Genomic DNA, 15672 nt, shown 5'->3' on the forward strand with positions numbered 1-15672 from the left:
CCTCCAACGCCGCCTGGGGGTCCTGCTCGATGAGGGCATCTGAGAAGCTCCGGAACAACCTGCCAGGAAAAGAACGACTTCAAGCAGGGCTCACGAACCAAAGAAAGGGGCGGGGGGGATGCCAACCACACCAAAGAAAAGGAAAGACAAGCACCTCGCGGCCGCCGCAGGGCCCGCCGCCGCCGCCGCCGCCATCTCTAATCGTCACAGTTCCCGCTGCCGGAGCTGCTCTTCCCGGGGTTACCAGCGCCGCCGCCGCCGCCGCCCAAGGGGGAAACTTCTGGAGAATCACCCACCGAGCTTCCGTCCTAAGTAGCCAACGAGCAGCCGCGCAGCGTGCTGCGGGGAGGGGGAAGGGGAGGTGAAACGCGGGCGCGGGGCGGGCTGGGACCGTGGAGGACCGACTCCCCGGACCCCGCCCCGCCGGCCGCTGACCGGCCGCGCAGGCCCCGCCCCACCGCAGCCATGGTTACGGAGGCCGCGGCGGGCCACGCTTGCCCTCAGTCCTAGTGCGCGCGCGCACTACCTAGAGCCTCCGGGCGCGGTAACTCAGTAGGATGCTTGTACCGTACAGTTACCCCTCAGGAACGTGTGGCGTTTGGGAGACGTTTGTACGTCTGTCAGTAACACGCGGTTCCATTTTCCCCTATGGCTCTCATCATGGCTCCCCAGAGGCAGCCAAGGCTTTCGCGACCCGTGACGCTCTCGACTACGTGTTCTTTTCCGGGCGCCACTTCCGGAGGGTGGCCTGTTGACGCCGGGATCCTGGCGCTGGGCGCCCTGAGGGCCTCGGGCTCGCCGGGAGGTACTCTGCCCTCGCAGTGGCTAGACTGGAGTTAGGCCTTTCAGTTCCGGTTCGGGCGGACCGCTCGGTTCCCCAGAACTTCACGGGCCGAGGCTTTCTCCCCACTTGGCTTCCCAGATACAAGAAAAACGTGTTCCACCCGAATGCGCTGAAGGGAGAAGGGGAGCCTGAAGTTTGTCTCAGTGCTGTTCTACTTTCCACTCAGCGGGTCCGGCCCTCCTCGCTCAGTGCCCCTCGACCCGGGCAATTCCAATGGAAGAAACTTACCTGATTCCACCGCGGCGGGAGCCGGGGAGCAGGAAGGCGTGGGAGTGAGCCGCTCGTTAGTAGAGACGAACAAGGAACTGAACTGGAGTGTCTGCTCCATCCGAAACCTAAACATAAAGTCTGGGGATTCAGTGGTGTTGACACCCTCCAGTTTTGTTCTAAAGGCTAAAAATGAAAGAGCAGTCGTCATTGATGTGATAGCAAGAAGGGACACAACTGAGTATAATGTGTACGGATGGAGTCCTCATAGGTTGTAACGGAGCCTCGGTCTGGCAAGAAGACTAAGAATTAGTTAGTGAAGGAAATGGAAAAGGCAATTCAGACAGAATAGAACTCGTGTTAGAAAGTGATGATGTGAACTCAAATTGTAGAGACAAAATTCAAGCTAGAAGCAGACTGGGTGGAGAGGTAGGTACATGCTAGTTCATAAGGACTCGGTGTACTGCGCTGAGAAGTTTGAATGGAGTTCACTTCAAGATGCTAGACCATTATAAGATTTTTACTCGAAAAAGGCATTAACACTTAAATTTACATTTTTGTTTGTTATTCTGTCTGTACTATGGAAGACACAACGACTGGACAACAACAGAAGAATGATTAAAGGGAACAGAACAGTTGTTACCAGACAACTGCTGTACTACAGGCCAATGTGTGCTCATTGCTCAGTGGGGTTTGATTGTTTACGTCGCCAGGGACTGTGGCCGTCCAGGCTCCTCTGTCCGTGAGGTTTCCCAGGCAAGGATACTGGAGTGGGTTATCACTTCCTTCTCCAAAGGATCTTCCCCACCCAGGGCTTCTGCATTGGGAGGTGGATTCTTTACCCCTGAACCAAAGTGTCTCTTAAATAGGTCAGTGATTGTAGGGGATGGTGAGAATTAAAGAAATGATGGAAGTAAAACTTCCTGGATTTGCTGATCTTTCTTTTTTGTGATCAATACTCTTTGTATCATACATAAGGCTTTGCTTGGTTCAAAACCATGAAATTAGTCACCTGTGTTTTCTTAAATGCTTTACATTTTTACCTTTCACAGCTAGATTTATTCATTTTTATAAAAGGTTTGAAGTCAGGATCAAGATTCCTCCTCCTCCTACCCCTATGGATATCCAATTGACCCAGCCCTATTTACTGAAAAGACTGTCATTTGCTCTTTCCCCCAGTAAATAATTATGGCACGGTTGTTGTGAAGTAGATAACCAGATATATGAGGGTCTATTTCCAGGTTCTCATTCCATTGGTCTGCCTAACCGTGTCCCACACTCTCTTAATTAATGTAGCTTTATAAGTATTAAAGCCCTATGACTTTTTCAATATTCCATGGTAATCTTGGCTAGTCAAAGTCCTTTGTATTTATATTATTTATCTTGATGAAAGTCAAAGAGGAGAGTGAAAAAGTTGGCTTAAAGCTCAACATTCAGAAAACTAAGATCATAGCATCCGGTCCCATCACTTCATGGCAGATAGGTGGGGAAACAGTGGAAACAGTGGCTGACTTTATTTTGGGGGGCTCCAAAATCACTGCAGTTGGTGATTGCAGCCATGAAATTAAAAGACGCTTTCTCCTTGGAAGGAAAGTTATGACCAACCTAGACAGCATATTAAAAAGCAGAGACATTACTTTGCCAACAAAGGTCCGTAGAGTCAAGGCTATGGTTTTTCCAGTGGTCATGTATGGATGTGAGAGTTGGACTGTAAAGAAAGCTGAGTGCAGAAGAGTTGATGGTTTTGAACTGTGGTGTTGGAGAAGACTCTTGAGAGTCCCTTGAACTGCAAGGAGATCCAACCAGTCCATCCTAAAGGAAATCAGTCCTGGGTGTTCATTGGAAGGACTGATGTTGAAGCTGAAACTCCAATACTTTGGCCACCTGATGCAGAGTTGACTCATTGGAAAAGACCCTAATGCTGGGAAGGATTGGGGGCAGGAGGAGAAGGGGACGACAGAGGATGAGATGGCTGGATGGCATCATCAACTCGATGGACATGGGTCTGGGTGGACTCCGGGAGTTGGTGATGGACAGGGAGGCCTGGTGTGCTGTCGTTCATGGGTCTCAAAGAGTCAGACATGGGTTGCCAAGAGTCAGACATGACTGAGCGACTGAATTGAACTGATACATTTTATAAAACTTGTTTATAAATTTTAGAATGAACCTGTCAATTTCCAAAAAACAATTATAAAAACTCTACTAGGATTTTAATTGGGCTTACATTGGAGCTATAGATCAATTTATTTGGGGAAAACTGACATCCTAGTATTTTTAAAAATTGAAATATAGTTAATTATGGCGTAATGTTACTTTCTGTTGTACACAGGTGATTCAGATAGATATTCCTTTTCATATTTTTTTCATTATAGTTTAGTACAAGGTATTGAATATAGTTCACTGTGCTGTACCTGCAGTTTGCTTTATATATATATAGTAGTTTGGATCTTCTAATTTTTCCCTCCTCCACTTTCCTCTTGGGTAACCATAAGTTTGTTTTCTATGTCTGTCAGTGTCTGCTTTTTAAGTAAGGTCATTTGTATCATATTTTAGATTCCACATATAAGTGATACCATATGATATTTGTCTTTGCCTGACTTCACTTAGTACGGTAATCTATGTGGATCTGTCCATACTGCTGCAAAAAAAGTGGCATTATTTCATTCTCTTTTATGGCTGAGTAGCATTCTATTGTATATCTATATACTACTTCTTCTTTATCTATTGATCTGTCAGTGGACATTTTGGTTGCCTCCATTTTTTTTTCTGACATCTTTGTATTTCCTCCAATCCATGAATGTAATATACTTCTCCATTTATTTAAGTAGTCTCTAATTTCTCTTGGCAGTGTTTTGTAGATTATGGTGGAGAGGTCTTACATATCTTTCATTAGATTTATTCGTGGGTATTTGGGGTTTTTTTATGCTTTTTAAATGGCATTTTAAATTTTTAATATTCTACTTGTTTGTTGCTAGTATTTGTTGAAACACTGCTGATTTTTACATATTGACCTTATAGTCAACAATCTTGCTAACTTCGTTTATTATTTCTTATATTAATTTCCCTTATTATATAATATTTTGTAGATTCTTTTAGAATTTTTGCCATTTCACTGTCTTGTCATCTGTGAATAGATGGGTAAACGTCTTCCTGTGCAGTCATTATACCTTTTATTTTTCTTGCTGGTTGTCACTGGTTTGGATGTCTGCTATAGTGTTAAATAGAAATAGTGATGATGGACTTCCTGTCCTGGTTGTAACACTTAGGAAGAAAGCATTCAATATTAAATGCTTTCTCTGCCTTTATTGAAATGTCCATGTGTATTTTTCTTTAGTATATTAATGTTAATTAGTTTGGTTGGTTTTCAGATGTTCTCTAAATGGCCAATATGCATATGAAAAGAAGTTCTACATCAATAGCTGTATCAAGGGACAGTAAAATAATAATTTGGTACTAAACACTCCCACCAAAATGGCTTAAATGAAAAGGAGTTCCAGTGCCAAGCACTGACAAGGATATGCAGCACCTATAAATTTCATATATTGCTAGAGTGTAAATTGGTATTGCTACTTTAGAAAACTTTGACACTATCTACTAAAGCTAGTCATACATATACCATCTTGCCCAAGAATTCTACAGTAGGCATATGCCCAAGAGAAAAGAATACTTACGTTCATGTACAAAAATACTGATTGTAGCATTACCAACAAAAACTGGAAATAATCTAAATATTGTTTCACAGAACAAAAATATTACAGAGCAACGACTGAGAATAAATTATCAGTACACAGAACAATATGGATGAACCTCACACACATAATATTGAGTTAAAGAAGCCAGACAGAGTACATCCTGGTTGAGTCCCATTTATATGAAGAGAAGAAACATTGTGAAGGACGTCAGAGAATGATCTCCTGGCTGGGAAGGGCCATGAGAATGACTTCTTGATGTGGGAAATATTATATATCTTGACTAGGGTAATAATTACATTAATGATGCAGGAGACCTGGGTTCAATCCCTGGGTAGGAAGATCCCCTGCAGAAGGGAATGGCTATCCACTCCAGTATTCTTGACTGGAGAATTTCATGGATAGAGGACCCTGCTGGGCCACAGACTATAGGGTTGCAAAGAGTCGGACACAACTGAATGACTTTCATTCAGGTGTCAAATTTTTCAAGTTACACATTTATGGCAGAAAGTGAAGAAGAACTAAAGAGCCTCTTGATGAAAGTGAAAGAGGAGAGTGAAGAAGTTGGCTTAAAGTTCAACATTCAGAAAACTAAGATCATGGCATCCGGTCCCATCCCTTCATGGCAAATAGATGGGGAAACAGTGGAAACAGTGGCTGACTTTATTTTGGGGGGCTCCAAAATCACTGCAGATGGTGATTGCACCCATGAAATTTAAAGACGCTTACTCCTTGGAAGGAAAGTTATGACCAACCTAGACAGCATATTAAAAAGCAGAGACGTTACTTTGTCAACAAAGATCCGTCTACTCATGGCTATGGTTTTTCCAGTAGTCATGTATGAATGTGAGAGTTGGACTATAAAGAAAGCTGAGTGCAGAAGAATTGATGCTTTTGAACTGTGGTGTTGGAGAAGACTCTTGAGAGTCCCTTGGACTGCAAGGAGATCCAACCAGTCCATCGTAAAGGAAATCAGTCCTGGGTATTCATTGGAAGGACTGATGCTGAAGCTGAGACTCCAATACTTTGGCCACCTGATTCGAAGAGCTGACTCATTGGAAAAGACCCTGATGCTGGGAAAGATTGGGGGCAGGAGGAGAAGGGGACAACAGAGGATGAGATGGTTGGATGGCATCACTGACTCGATGGACATGGGTTTGGGTAGACTCTGGGAGTTGGTGATGGACAGGGAGGCCTGGCGTGCTGTGGTTCATGGGGTCACAAAGAGACACGACTGAGCGACTGAACTGAACACATTTAAGATTTGTGCACTTTATGCTTCAATAAAATAGGGAGAAAAGACAACAAAATCAGCAATGAACAATTTGAAATTTTAAAAAATGATATTCGCAATAGCATTAACTATTAAATACTGAAAATTAAACCTGACCAAAGATGTGCAAAACATATACATTGAGAATTACAAAGTGTTGCTGAGAGATATCAAAGAACACTTAAACAAATGGAGAAATATTCTATGTACATGAATATGAGACTCAATATTAAAATATCAGGTCTCCCCAAATTGATCTATTGATTCAACCTGATAGCAGTCAAAATCTCAAAGACTTTTTCCATTTTATAAGTTGACAAACTGATTATGAAATTCAAATGGAGATGTAAAAGACTCAGAATGGCCAAATAACAGGGTTGGAGAACTAACACTAGCTGATTTCAACACATCCACCTTGTGTGTTGGTACAAAGACAGACAAATCAATAGCAAAGAAAAGAGAGTCCCTAAGTAGACTCATATGAATATATACAACTGATTTGCAACAAAAGTCCAAAGGTAATTCAGGGCAGAAAAGATAGTTGAATAAGTTAGTCTTCTCAGACTTTTCAATTGAAAAGGATGATCTTGTCAACAAATTTGATATAAAAAAGAAAAAAGTAAACTTCATACCTTGCATCATCCACAAAAACTAACTTAAAATGGATTATGGACCTAAATCTTAAAACTGTAAAACTTCTAGAAAAAACATGTCTGTGTCCTTGGGTTAAACACAGATTTCTTAAATACAACACCAAAAGCATGATCCATAAAAGAAGCTGATACGAGACTTTACCAAAATTTAAAAGTTTCTGCACTTTGAAGATACTTGTAAGTCATATATCTGATGATGAGCTTGTAGCCAGAAGAGAGTTCTCAAAACTCAGTGATATGAAAACAACAGAATTTTTAAATGGGCAAGAAAACTGAACAACCAAGTCATCAAAGAAGATCTGTAGATACCAAATAAGCTGATGAAAATCGCTCAAAAATATTAGTCATTAGGGAAATATAAATCAAAGCCACAATGAGATATAATCACACACCCATTAAAAAGGCAAAAATATAAAAGACCATGTAGAAGAAAATGTAGAGCAACTGAAAGCCTCATAAACTGCTGGTAGGAGTGTAAGATGGTACAACCATCATATGATTTAGGCATGCCACTCCTAGGTGCTTGTCCAACAGATATGAAAATACATATCCAATATAAATATTTGTATAAGAATATTCATAACAGCTTTAATGATAATAGCTGAAAACCAGAAACAACCCAAATGTCCATTTACAGATGAATGGATACACTGCAGTATATCCATGTAATATAGAATAAAATACTCAGCAATAAAAGAAATAATATGCTGATACAGACTACAAATGCATGAACCTGAAAATAATTATGCTAAGTGAAACAAGCCAAATCAAAAAATAGCACATACTGTATGATTCCATTTACGTAAAATCCTAGAAAATGCAAACTAATCTACAGAGACAGCAGATCAGCATGAAGGGACTGGTTACAAACAGGCACAAGGAAATTTCAGGGTAGTGTTCGCTGAACGTGAGTAGTTGCACTACTCGATTAGTGATGATTTCATGAGTTTATACTATTTAAATATGTGCCATTTATTGTATGTCAATTATAGCTCAAAAACTATAAAACAAGTTTGGAGCTACAGGTAAGAACAGACAGTCATAGGCACATAGATGGTGGTTAGCAGCTTGAGAACATGAACAAGAAAATAGGTAAGAACATGTAGCTTAGTCATGTATTTAATAAATACTGAGTACCTGCTATGTGGAGATGCTATGCTAGAGACCGGGTGGGTACTAAAATGACTAGTCTTGACTTTGTATAATGTAGTGTTGAAATCATACATGTCACCAGTCAGTTATTATAATCTGCCCAAATGAGAGAAATTAAAGGGCTCGCTGGGAATTCTCTGGTGGCCCAGTGGTTAGGACTCCATGCTTCCCTTCTGGGGGCCTGGGTTCGATCCCTGGTTGGGGACATAAGATCCCTCAAACTGCATTGTGTGGCTAAAAACTATATTTTAAAAATAAAGGGCTCTATGACAGTAGTGGGGAATTTTTAAGAACGCAGAGAAAGCTCTCAGAGGGAGGACTATCTAAGCTGAGGCCTGAAGAACAGATAGGTGTTAGCCGAATAGACAGAGCCACTGTACCGAGCAGGGTGGCAGCAAGTGCAGAGGCCCGGAAAGGAAAGGGAGTGCGCGGAGTTGGGAAGCACCGCCTCGGCAGACCCTCGAATTTCCTGTTCTGATTTTCCGTTTTCCCTAAATTAAGTCCCCCTCGCCCATCCAATCACCAAGCTGTGTATCCCACAGAAATCTGGGTTTGCCCTGATAGAGGGTAGCAGTCATTCTTTGGGGTAGCCAATCACATAAATTGGTAGTTAACAGAAGGAGTCAACGAAGGACTTGCTCATTCTCTCTGGATGAAGCAGCACTTGTTTCAAGATCAGATTGTTGAAGCAGTAAAGACAGTGAGTGGTACAGAGTTCAGTGTTCAGGCGCTCTGCCAACAGTGGCTACAGGTAGACCAGTTGTGCAGTACAGTTTTGTGATTTGTTCTAGCCATGTGACTCAGATTGACCCTAATTCTCTGGTCTTTCTATTCTGTGAACTGTACGATATTCTTCTAATAAAGTTTCTTTTGTACTGAAAACCAGAATCCATCTCTGTTGCTAAAGACCAGGAACCTAAACTGACAGTTTGGTGTTCAGAAGTGTGATGCTACAGAACAGATTCTGGTATGTAAAACCAGGCAGACGACAGAGGCAGGACGGGGGCCACTGAAGACAGAACACGCAAGGGGGAAGGGTGGCCCTGAGATGGGACACGAAGCTTACTCCATCAAGAAATGTATTCTCAAGCTGGGAAGGCTTGGAAAGAGATTTCTCCCCAGTGCTCCTACTAGGTGTGGCTGTGGAGGACAAGAAACCAGGGAGCCACAGCTGACCTGAAAAAGAGGACTGCATCATCTCAAAAGATCCCAGTCGTGAAACTGGGTCAAGCAACTGGATGAGACTTTGGCTGATCTCACAGCTTCAGGAAACATGAGAGAAATCATGTTCCCTGTAGGTGTGAGCATTTTCAGAAGTACATGTATGGGCGCTATCATTCCTCCCTTATTCCTTGCTGTGGAGCCCAATTTTGCTTGATCGCCTATCTCCCCGACACATTGACTGAATCATCCATGGTAATCCTGCAACCTTGGCCAGCCGTGGTTAGCCTTAGGAAGGAGGATATGAGCAATCTAGCTCTGAAAAGATGGCTGCTCAGGGTGCTCTGGGTAAGGTTTCCTTACTGATTATCAGAAACACAGAAGAACTACTGTAGATATCTTGCATCCATGGCAGGAGCCATTCTGGAAGCAAAACCAAAATACCGAGGATGGTAAAGCAGGAAGAGGGAAGAAAGCTAAGGTTGCTCAGGATCACTACTGTGCTCCTGAATTAGCCAACCTGGAAACCTCCTAACTAGTTTCGTACTATTTAATAATTGTGAATAGAGTTTTTTGTTCCTTGCAATTGAAAGCATCCCAAACCTACCTGACAGTATGATTTGGACAGTAAAATGTGAAGATACTGCTAGTGGGATCCACAAGAGGTGAGACCAAGGGGGAAAAAAAAGGTGAGACCATGCAGGCCCTCAACTCCATCTGAGGACTGTAGGGAACCACTGAATGGCTGCTGCTGCTAAGTCGCTTCAGTTGTGTCCGACTCTGTGCGACCCCATAGACGGCAGCCCACCAGGCTCCCCTGTCCCTGGGATTCTCCAGGCAAGAACACTGGAGTGGGTTGCCATTTCCTTCTCCAATGCATGAAAGTGAAAAGTGAAAGTGAAGTAGCTCAGTCGTCTCTGACTCCTAGCGACCCCATGGACTGCAGCCCACCAGGCTCCTCCATCCATGGGATTTTCCAGGCAAGAGTACTGGAGTGGGGTGCCATTGCCTTCTCCAACTGAATGGCTAGGTATAATTAAATATATATCTATTTCTATCTACCTGTTAACATGTTCACCTGCTGCACTGGAGAAGAATGCACTGAAGGGGGACAAGGTGAAGACACAGAGAAGGAGCACAGTGACCTTTAGATACAACTGGGGAGAACTCTAGCCTTTGAGAGAGTCTCTGGAGCGGCCAAAGAGCAGCGCTAAGAAATGATTATAGAGGCAAGAGAGGACAGGAAATCGTCGGCACAAAAGTAAAGGCAATACAGACTTGAAGAAACAGTGAGTTTTAAAAGGTTATCAAATATTGGAAAGGTCAAAAAAGAGAATCTGGCAATATGGAAATTGATGGCTATTTAGTGACCTTTGCAACAGTAATTTCAGGGTAATAGGGCAAATGAACTACTACAGAGAGTTAAGAATGAATCGACTAAATGTCCATCAACATATGAAGGGATAAAGATGTGGTACATATATACAATGGGATATTAGCCATCAAAAAAAAATGAAAAAATGCCATCTGCAACAACATGGATGGACTGAAAGATTGCCATAGTAACCAAAGTCAGTCAAAAAGAGAAAGACAAGTACCTTATCATATCCCTTTTATGGCAAATCTAAAATATGATACAAATCAACAATATCTACAGAACAAAAATAGACTCACAGATAGAAAACAGACTAGTGGTTGCCAAGGGGGAAGGCAGTAGGGGAGGGGAGGAGTGACAGTTTGGGATTAGCAGAGGCAAACTGCGCATTATAGAATGGATAAACAACCAGCTCATAATACATAGCATAGGGAAGTATTTTCAATATTCTGTGACATAACACAATGGAAAAGAATATAAGAAAGCATATATATACACACACACATATATATATATACACTTTGATCACCCATCTCCCCAGTACATACATATATACTAGGTTTGATAAAGAATGGAAAGTTGTAGAAAAACAGTGGAACTGAAGGGTATAAGCTAAGGGTAGTAAACAAGAAAACTGATGAAGCCTGCTCCTTCATCTGCTTCCATCTTCAGAGATAAGAATGCTCCTTTCAAAACCATATTTCAGAAAAATATTACGTGACATGAAGAAATGAATAAGTGGAAGTTATTACTAGGTATAGAGGTATTGGATTGAGATTTTCATTTTCTTACATTTTTCTGTTTCTATGTTTTCTGAGTTTAACAATTAACTGATCTAATTTCTAATTAGAAAACTTGTTTCTTTAAGTGTGTTTAATATTATTGCTGGGAATATTTTATTTTCTAATTTTTGGAGCCTGGTAATCCATGGTGTCATGTCTGGAAACTGCCATTTGGCATTGTAGAAAGGAAAACTGAGAGGATAACATTCTGCAAGTCTTATCTGACTAATAGAAGCTATTATACAAACATCTAGTAACACTGTAATACTAGTAACTTTTTCTATTAAGAAACACTTGCTTGAAAACAAAAAACACAGACTTTTTATGTGATTTATTTAATAATAAACCAATTAAAGATACAAAAACGTTTAGAGGATTCCAAAATTTAAATTTCTGTTTAAATACAAATTCACTCTGTAATATGAAAACATATAACATTAGACCTCTAAACATAATGATTTTTTCATCTACAAAAATTACTTTTGGCTATACTAAAAAATTTGCAGGAAACAATTTTTCTTGTGAAATTAAATGTACATTATTTACAGATGAAAAAGTAATCTAAAAAGTAATCTAGAAACATGGATATATAATGTATATTATCTTTGTGTGTAATTCCCCCTCCCCCACTCCCAATAAAAAAAGATCCAAAATATAAAGCAATTATGCTTTTATAGCAACTGACTACTCAGTCAGATTAGCCAAGGCTTGGTTGCTTTCTGGGCCCTTAAAGAGCCCTGACTCTTTCAGAATAGCAGTATATCATTTAGCACTCAGCAACGTAAGTTTACTAGTGGATCACAGTGCACAGGGGTCTAAAGAGTTAATGAGCAAACTAGTTAGGAAGAATTCAGGTTCCTAGAAGGTCTTAAAGATAATAGAAAAATGAATTTTGTAGGGCCATTAATTTTCTGTAATATTTTAGTTATATTTACATTAGGAGATAAGCTGATAATGTTTTAATTGATACTAACTTTAAAACGTAGGAGTTAGAATCATAAAATTTAGAACTAGATGGGAAATTGGAGAACTAGATAGGAGCTAGGTAACAGTTGGGGCCTAATCCAATATACCATTCCTCTTAGGAGGCCCAGAAGATCAAGTGGCTTGCCCAAGGTTACACAGCTAGTCAGCAGGAGAACCACTCTTAGGCGGATGCTTTTCTACTATCCTGCTTCTGAAACAGGTTCAGCCCTATCATGGGCACATTTCAATTTTTAAAGTTATATTTTACATAGGCATAGCTCAACATACAGTGCAACAAACTAAAGTCAATCTAAGTGAAATCATAATTTTAACAAAGCATAAAGTAGGTGTCTTGCATTTCAAAGAGTCAAGACGTAACCTTTGATACAAGTGGAATGAAAACAGCTCCTATGTAAATTTCTTGATGTCTTACATTTAAGTATTTTACTTACAAAAGAATCAGAAAAGCTAATACAATATAAAATTTAAAATGGTGGTAGTAAAATGCTTATGATATAACCACTGAAAAAATCTCAAAAGAATGTCTTCATAGTATAAAACGCCTGTTCCTTCACGACTGAATTCTGAAACATTTGGAGAACAAACAGAAACATCTGGGTTTTCCTCCCTCATCTAACAAAGTCAAAATTAACTGTTACTAATTTTTAAACAGTAACTACAAACTGAGGAACATTTGGAGGATGTATCTTAGAATCAATAGTTTGCATACAATCAAAATTGTTCAATTAAAAAACAACCATCGGAAAAAAAAAAAACAACCATCTGTAATTCCTTTGGCATGTTCCTCAGAAGGAGCTGGGTTCCAGTAGTTCGTTTTTGATAGCTACCTGAGAAGGAAATCCATTGGCTACCACCATCACGTAAGGCTGTGGCGCGGTTTCTTCAGTGCCTTCTTTCACATTATCTTCAACCTCCTTTTTCACTTCTTCCTGTATGTGAGTCTTTGCTTCTTGAGCTTTGATAACTGAAGTGATTACAGTGCCAGGTGGGTGAGCAACCAGCTGTGAACTGCGATGAGAAAAGGTCACCATGGGCGTGGTAGCACTGAAGGACGGAGACGAAGCTGCGCTGACAGTCCCGTTGCAGATGGTCGGGACATTGCTGGTGAGGACCTGCTGCATGTGGGCAGGACTCAGGACGATGGAGGGAGGGGAGCCCGGCTTCTGCGACTGGAGCACCATGTTTTCTTTGAGCACTGTCATGGGCTGTGAGGATGGGATGGCTTGTAAGATGAATTTCTGAGATCCAGCAGCTGACGATGGATCTGCGCTGGCAATCACTGTTGTGATTGGCACTGTCTGGAGTGTTACTGTATGCAAATGCTGATTCCCAGGAGATACCACCACTGGAACTTGGGCTGGAGTCTGTATGGTCCTGTTGAGATTATGAAATAAAAGTGAGGAAATAAGCGTATTCTACATTGTTGAAAACAACACTTGAGAAGTCACTTGAGCAAAACATGAGTTATTCATTTCAAATGCTCCTTCTCATTATTTCCAATGCAATGAAAACATTGTGCCAGACCCAGCATTAAACACTGCACATAGAGAAATGGCCAACAAAAAATTCTCAGTCCATTAACAATATTGCCATCTGTGAAAAAAAAAGTCTGTATAAAGCACTATATTAACACAAATGGGGAAGCAATTTTTTGTTGAAGGAGGATATCAAAATGTTTCCCAAGGAAGTTATACATAAGCTGCCTGACAGAAAATTAGGAATATATATATATGTGTGTGTATATATATATATATATATTTTGTTGTTGTTGTTGTTGCACCATGCAGCTTGTGGGACCTCAGTAACCTGACCAGGGATCAGTTTCGACCTTTGGCAAAATGCAGAGCCCTAACCACTGGACTGCCAGGTAATTTTCGAGAATTAGGAATTTTTAAATAAACATTGGATTCACTGTCATTTTAATATTTGAGGGATAATGTCATCTTTAAGTCCAACCAAATTACCAAACTTCACATGATAATAATTGTTTTCAACCTGTTTCGGCTCAGACGGTAAAGAGTCTGCCTGCAGTGTGGGAGATCCGGGTTCGATCCCTGGGTCGGGAAGATCCCCTGGAGGAGGAAATGGCAACCCACTGCAGTATTCTTGCCTGGAAAATTCCATGGACGAAGGAGCGTGGCAGGCTACAGTCCATGGGGTCGCAAAGAGTCGGACACGACTGAGCGACTTCACTTTTCTATTATATAGAGAAAACACTTAATTAACTAAAATTAAACAATACTTCAACCTTAAACGTATATGTGATAGAATTATTAGAAGAATTTTAATAATTCACAGCTCATATTACATAAAACAAGTCATGAATATAATTAACTCATGAGGGTTCTTTAGGATGGCAGAGAGAACGAAAAGTAAGGCCAAATCTTGGCAAAAATAAACAAAGGTTGTTTTAGAGGTGTGTTTTCTCAGCTCAAGTAATTCGCACAAATTTTAACCATAAGGATACAATTTTAACATAAAATCCAGTTTGTATAAGTTGTTAATTCTATTTATTGAAGAAAAGAGGTACATAAATGGTATTATAAGTCAATCTAATTTTTAAAGCTCACAGCTGTGAAATTTATACTCAAGGCTATTGTCAATACAAAACGAATGCTGTTGAACAAACTCAGCATCTGGATCTCAACTGTGTTTCCTCTGAATTCTATAAAGCTATTTTTACAAAAGAGAGAGGATTGCTACTTCAAATGGCTAAGAGCCGGATTAGTCCCCATAAACGAAATGTTAATTACTGCCAGGAGACTATCACAGGTAAATTTTAGCAAGTTACCATTATGTGGCCTGTCTCATGTGAAAAATAAAATTCAAGAGCAGAAACCAAATGGGTAAGGTGGAAGATGACTCAGCACAACTCAGGAGACATTAAGAGGAAGCAGAAAGACACGGGCTAGCTGGAGCCCACACCCACACATGCAGGATCCTGTTTCTCAAGTTCAGTTTGTCACCACAGTCACCACTGTGAGAATCAGTCCACGGCAGGATGTCAGCAGCCCTTTTGAAGGACATTGCTAGAAGAGAATAAGAGTCAGGTAATGAAGATTTACTAGGTTGGCAGGGTATGGCTAGGAATAAAGGCCAGTTAGACTAATACTATTGGGCAGGCAGTGATGAGTTGGAAGGATATAGAATAACTTTGGGAACTAGGGCACTTTTCCAAAATACACTGTACCTCCTTTTTTTCCTGCCTGCCTAAATCAGGATATCTTGGGTAGAATCTAAGCCTGCAAATGGTAGGTGACCCTACAGACTGATACCATTTTTTAAATAAAAAAGATCCAAGAGCTTCCCATGCCAAGAGCTCGTGTACATGTACATACAGATAAAACTGAATTTGGCACATAGAAAGCATACAGAATGTATCTATAAATATGTATAGCCTGGCCACCCAATAAGTATTATTACCACAATTTTCCACATGAAAAGAATTAATGCAGAAAGAAGCTGAATAGCTCACATAAGGTGAGCAGTTAGATACGAAAAGGGATCAGTCAACTACAGGGCCTATGTGCTTAGCCGTTACAACATAGT

The 15672-nt window shown here is 40.7% G+C and overlaps 2 protein-coding genes and 1 long non-coding RNA gene across 11 annotated transcripts in view; 1 reads left to right on the forward strand and 2 right to left on the reverse strand.

Annotated features, from left to right (window-relative positions):
* SUGT1 (SGT1 assembly cochaperone of MIS12 kinetochore complex) overlaps nt 1-444 on the reverse strand; it is a 39803-nt gene extending 39359 nt beyond the window's left edge. For all 4 annotated transcript variants that reach the window (XM_081549887.1, XM_081549888.1, XM_081549889.1 and 1 more), the window contains exons 1-2: nt 155-444; nt 2-59 (exon numbers count right to left, since the gene is read on the reverse strand). In XM_081549887.1, the coding sequence (XP_081406013.1) occupies nt 2-59; nt 155-195 (99 nt within the window). In that variant the 5' untranslated portion in view covers nt 196-444. The remainder of the gene's footprint in view (nt 1; nt 60-154) is intronic.
* Nucleotides 445-1295: 851 nt separating this feature from the next.
* On the forward strand, nt 1296-1714 carry LOC145529462 (uncharacterized). The gene is made up of 2 exons (XR_014071248.1): nt 1296-1480; nt 1639-1714. It is a non-coding gene; the product is annotated as an uncharacterized LOC145529462 (long non-coding RNA).
* A 9738-nt stretch (nt 1715-11452) lies between these two features.
* ELF1 (E74 like ETS transcription factor 1) overlaps nt 11453-15672 on the reverse strand; it is a 118595-nt gene continuing 114375 nt past the window's right edge. For 5 of the 6 annotated variants that reach the window (XM_081549872.1, XM_081549874.1, XM_081549875.1 and 2 more), the window contains one exon: nt 11453-13497. In XM_081549872.1, coding sequence (XP_081405998.1) covers nt 12909-13497 — 589 coding nt within the window. In that variant the 3' untranslated portion in view covers nt 11453-12908. Of the gene's footprint in view, nt 13498-14118; nt 14321-15672 lie in introns of all 6 variants that reach the window. The other variant, XM_081549869.1, reaches the window with a different exon arrangement.

Source organism: Giraffa tippelskirchi, chromosome 12 (genome assembly GCF_054371585.1).
Source record: "Giraffa tippelskirchi isolate mGirTip1 chromosome 12, T2T-mGirTip1v1.2.pri, whole genome shotgun sequence".
Classification (NCBI taxonomy): Eukaryota; Metazoa; Chordata; class Mammalia; order Artiodactyla; family Giraffidae; genus Giraffa; species Giraffa tippelskirchi.